The sequence below is a fragment of the Echinops telfairi genome, unplaced genomic scaffold (assembly GCF_000313985.2).
Source record: "Echinops telfairi isolate 266 unplaced genomic scaffold, ASM31398v2 ScPeMD7_1;HRSCAF=3_0, whole genome shotgun sequence".
Taxonomy (NCBI): domain Eukaryota; kingdom Metazoa; phylum Chordata; class Mammalia; order Afrosoricida; family Tenrecidae; genus Echinops; species Echinops telfairi.
Genome location: NW_022103896.1, coordinates 2311199 through 2316393, shown reverse-complemented (window position 1 = coordinate 2316393; position 5195 = coordinate 2311199). Strand labels below are relative to the sequence as shown.

General features: G+C 62.4%; 1 protein-coding gene across 1 annotated transcript in view; it reads right to left on the bottom strand.

The window, feature by feature from the left end:
• The window catches only part of SLC45A4 (solute carrier family 45 member 4), a 16207-nt gene extending 11571 nt beyond the window's left edge, over positions 1-4636 (bottom strand). Inside the window, exons 1-2 of the mRNA XM_004697376.2 lie at positions 4550-4636; positions 2637-3311 (exon numbers count right to left, since the gene is read on the bottom strand). Of these exons, the coding sequence (XP_004697433.1) occupies positions 2637-2880 (244 nt within the window). The 5' untranslated portion in view covers positions 2881-3311; positions 4550-4636. The remainder of the gene's footprint in view (positions 1-2636; positions 3312-4549) is intronic.
• Between the last annotated feature and the right edge of the window lie 559 nt (positions 4637-5195).

Genomic DNA, 5195 nt, shown 5'->3' with positions numbered 1-5195 from the left:
ATTGTGAACCCGGGCGGGGCTCCCTGGCCTGAGTGACGTGGATGGCCTGAGGCTTCTCTATAGGGGTGGACGCCAGCCGGCACAGGCCTGCAGGTTAGCCCCTCACCACTAGAGATTCCCCCAGGCATGCCGACCTTGCCTGTTCATTAGCCACAGTGTCAGCCACTTTGGGTGAGAAATGCCTTTTCGTCTTTTCTAGAGCCTTCCTGTCTCTCAAGTACAACTTCCTGCACCCCCAGGAGAACAATGCACAGGAAGGGGGGGGGGCGGGCCTCCTCTTCCCGAGGGAAAAGCCCCTGTGAACGAAGCCCCAGGTCCTCCCTCTGACAGACGGCTCTCAAGGCTCTCAGACCCCATTTTGTCTGCACCACCTGGGGTCACCGCTGTGCCCGCCTGGCTCTGCAGAAGCCACTTCAGGACTCTATGGGGGCGCCTGGCAGCCAGCAGGCAGCGGCTGGGGCCACAGGATCACTCTGGGCCCCTTCGTCTTTGCGGCCAGGCTGGGCATTTCACGGTGTCAAACCACCTCAGCACAGACAGGCTCAAACCAGGACACAGAGCCCCAGGTGCTGCTGGGACCACCAAAGGGTAGAGGCTCCCTGGAGGTGGTGGTCGGGAACTGCAGATCCAGGTCCCAACAAGACCTGGCCAGCTCACCAGCCCCGGGAAGGGCCCCCAGCCCAGCCTGAACAGAGCCCAAGGGAAGGGGTCCGAGCCCACCTGGCCTCGGCAAGGCCACGCAGCTACCAAGGGAGCTGACACCCTGACCACTGCCACTCAGATGGCGCTGGTGGGGACCCCGCTCAGCCAAGCTGCCCCGTGGCTTCCTCCCTGAGCAGCGCTAGAGTGGTGAGCCGGCACCACAAAGCAGGGACACAGCAGACCTGGCCAGGCTGGCCCTCCTGAAAGACCACAGGCCCTGTGTGCCAGAGCCAGCCACTGCCCACCAAACCCAATCAAGCTTGCTTTCCTGCTGCCTCACAGAGACCCTCTAGGACAGGGCAGAACCGCCCCTGCGGGCTTTCGAGACTGCAGAATAGAAAACCCTGTCTTTTTCCCACGAGAGTGCCCAGTGGTTTCAAACCATGGACCTTGTAGCTGGCAGTCCAACGGGCAGACACTGCACCACCAGGGACCCTCCGCAGAGGCAGAGTGCCGGGCTGTCTCTGTCTCAGCTCAGAAATCTGGGGGCAAGGGGCTGGGCCTGATGACCATTCTACCGGGAGTGGCTTGGCTACTGGTGAGGGCAAGGCTCCCTGGCGCCATTGCTGGATAAACACCGAGCTGCTGATGGCAGAGGCAGCGGTTCAAACTCACCAGCAGCTCCAGGGGAGAGAGAGAGACGGGAGTTACCGTCTCTGAAGATCAGCAGAGAGCTCTCTCACAGGAAGAATCAAAACAATGGCAGGTTTTTGTTTTGTTTTGTAGGGAGGCAGTTAGGGTACTTGTGCCTTATTTCCTATAAAGAACATTTAGACCCCAACAGGAACAAGTCGGTTACCAACGTGGCATCTGCTGTCAGAGTAGAATGTGACGCGCCACCAAGGAGTGCTGCCACAGCCCCCCCGGACGACATGCTTCAAGGGTTTGGCTTCCTGGCTCCCAGGACTGCCGGGAAGACACTTTATCTGTGGACCCTGCAGAGCCAGGCTTGGGGGCCTGGCTCTCGGCCGTCTCATGCCGCCCGCCCGACTTGTGTGCAGAGAGATGGCAGCCCAGCCGGGTTCGAACATAAACTTGGCCCCGATGGGTTTCACTGTTTGGACCCTGTGGCCCAAGGGCACTGTGCAGAGGACACACGTGTCACAGGCCAGGAGGGACAATGATGGGCCATGTGAGGCACTAGGGGATGCGGGGCTTCCCGTGGGGACACCTGCCAGGGGTGGGCAGCCGCGCTGAGCAGACGGCGTGTGGAGTCCCTGTATAGTCCCGGACCATGGCCGAGTGAGGGGCAGAACACGCCCCACTGCCCGACGACGGGGCTGGGGCCCTTGGGACTGCAGGACGGAAGTCACGCTGCCAGAAACCACTCAGACTGGCCGCGTCTTCTGACTCCACCGGGAAGCGTGGGCTCGCGGGTCTGTCCTGGAGGCACCCTGGCGGCACGGCAGATGAAGCGCCTGTGCTGAGACCCTGCCAGCCGCTCCTCAGGACTGAGGGACAGCACTGGGCCCACAGAGGGGGGCCCCCTGGAACCCTCCAGAGGGCCAGTGCTACTCTGGGGCCCGGGGTGGCTCTGCCAGCAAGGAGTGTGGTGCGTGATCCAGGGGGAGCGTATGTGGCCTGGCGACCCCGCAGACACGTATCTAGACCCACCTTCCAGCCTTCTAACCAGACCTTCTCTGTGCTCAATGCCAGCGCCACCCTGCATAACATTGCCATGGCCCCCCGCCGTGTGCTGAAACAACACACCTCTCCACGTGGGTCGACCTGCCCTGTGCACTCAATAACCACCCTACCCCCACCACCTGTGATCTGAGCCCCCGCCCCAGCTTGAGAGAGAGGGACAGAGGGAGAGAGGAGAGGGGAGAGGGGAGGAGCGGGAGGAGGGAGAGAGGCAGAGTGAGGACACCAGGGCAGCGGCCAGCCAGGTGCGCAGGGCCCGTCAGGGAGGGGAGGGTGGGGCGGACCCTCACCGATCTGCAGCAGGATGGGCGTGACCAGGGCTGTCTCCATGGCGTAGCAGAACTCGCGGCCGAACATCACGGCACCGTGCATCACCCAGAGGCGCACGGGGATGCGGTCAACGGAGCCGTCGCTGGCTGTCTCGTCACGGGGCTCGGCCTCCTTGCCGGCAGCCTTCCGCAGGTCCGGCAGGGGCGCCGGCAGCTCCTGAACTTGCATAGATTCTGGGTCGGCATTCTGCGGGGCCATTCTCATCCCCACCAGGAAAATAAATGTGTGTGTGTACGTATATATAGATATATATATATCTTTGCTCTACCTATATAAATAGGACTACGGTCTATCTGTGTGGATAAATTAAACCGGCTTCTCCCCCTGCTCCGGTGGTGTTCCCCAGGGGGCAGGCGAGGGCACGCGTGGAATCCTCTCTGGACGAGCCGGTCTCTTGGCCTGCTCAAACGTCGCAGGCGCGTGGCAACACGGAGTGGGTTTGGGTTGGGTCTCACGCATGTGGCTTGCTGGTTTACTGCGAGTTAGAGTTAAAAATCCATAATTGCCATTCAGTTAATACCAGTTTCATCATGATTACTGAAGAGGTGCTAAAGTTGTCTTTCTTGCTGCAGAGAGGTGGGAGGGTGACACGCACAGGGGGTCCGACGTTAATCCCCATCGAGCGAGCGGGTGACCTGCGAGACAGGAGCAGGGGTGGCTGAAGTCAGAGGGGTCCCGCGGGGCTGGCCAGACAGTGGGGGGCACGAGGGTTATAGTGCCGGGCAACACTGACCAGGCACGGCCAGGACTATGGGTCACGGTGCGGGAAGCAGAGGGACCCCACCCAGGATGGCGGTTCGGGGAGGAAACGTGGCTGCGTTGTGGGCATTGTGTTCCTCTCTCTAGGAGAGGCAGATGACCTGTCCAATGCCCAAACCCACATGGCCATGGGGCTCGCCTGCCCAAGTTCCGCTCTCTCAGCAGGACCCCCCCACACACACAGGGCCGCTGTGGGGGGCAATGACTCGGAGGCTGTGGGCTGGGGCCTGGGTCTGGGCTGCAAGCAGGAAGCCTGCAGGCCCAGGTGGGAGCCTGCCTGGTGGACTTTTCCTGGCCGCCCCGCGGCTTTGCTTGTTGCGGTGACCAGGAGAGGGACTCCCCCTGCCCACGCGGTGGCCTGTGTCAGCCGGGCTCCTGAGAGCAGGAGGTGGGTAAGAAGGGTGCTTCCCCAGGCCGGCAGCTTCTTCAGGGAGGCTAAGGGCCTGCATCCGGACATGGCACAACACCACGGCCTCTCACCCCTCGGCTTAGAGGTCAGGTGCCTAAAGTGTGGGCCTGTGGGTCCACCTGCTGAAGCAACGGGTCACTGCTGTCCCCACTCGGGGTGCCGGGGCTGATGTCCTGGGCAGGGGAGCAGCACACTCTCGGGGCATCTGAGTTACTGGGGGTCTCGGGGTTGCTGGGCCAGGCACAACAGGAAGGGCATGTGAGCAGGGTGAGTGGCCCAGGACCAGCAGCTGGCTGGGACCGAGACACTGCGCAGTGGGGGCCCCAGTACCAGGGAGTTTGGATTCCTGTGCACTGCCAGGTACACCCCGGGTGAGCTTCTCAGGGTGCCAGTGTTCCACTGGGCCCGGTACCTGTCTCCAGGGCCTGAGGGGGCATGTTCTGATACCCCTCCCTCTCAGATCCCACCCCTACCCTGCTCCAGCTGGGCCCTCCCACTGCCCGGGGCGCTCCCTCCCTGATCTGGCTCTCCACAGGATACTTGCAGGCAGGCAGACACAGAGGGAGGGAGTGAATATGAATGAAAACGGAATTTGATGCAGGCACAAGTGATAGGGACCCTCCGGCAGGGCTACCCCATCCGGGGGAGCAGACCCCCAGTTTGGGCACCCTGGGCCTGTGGACGGTCAATGAGGGCAGGGCTCACCTGTTAGTCCAGTCGTGCAGGCATCCACACAGTGGTCTCCTCACTGACAGGGCAAATGCAGCGGCCGGGGGGATGGCAGCCGGGGGGCTTCACGGACACCTACACCAAGAAAAACAGCAAATGGTGTCAGCCCCTTCCGCCTGCCCATGCTTCTGATCAGACCCCACGCCCAGGCCTCAGGCTGGCGGCTGTCAGCATCTCCCAGGGCAGCAAAGCCTGGGAAATGGGGAGCTCCCCACAAAGAGGGGCTACGTCCGCTCCAAGTGGAACAGAGAGGGGTGAGTACCGTGAGGCTCTGACAGCCGGCCCCACTCGGCTCCCAGCAATCCCACCTCTGTGAATCCCGGGGGCTCGATGGGGCATTCAGAGGCTGGGGGACAGTGAAGTTGCTCACAGCCGAGTTTAAAAGCCTCCTCCACTCTCCCTTGTGGAAATGGGGGTAGGGAGCCCACAGATGTAGGGGGGCTGGGGCCTGAGGAGGAGGGGGAGACAGCGTGCTCAGCAGACCCACTGTGCTGAGCCATACCCCTGCGTGGGCTTCTGGCTCCAGGGGGTGGGGGCGGTGGGGGGAACGTGCAGCTGGGGCTGCGGCTCTCGCTCCAGATTCTCTGTCAGTGTGAGAATCCTTCCCTGTGGGCCGTCAGCT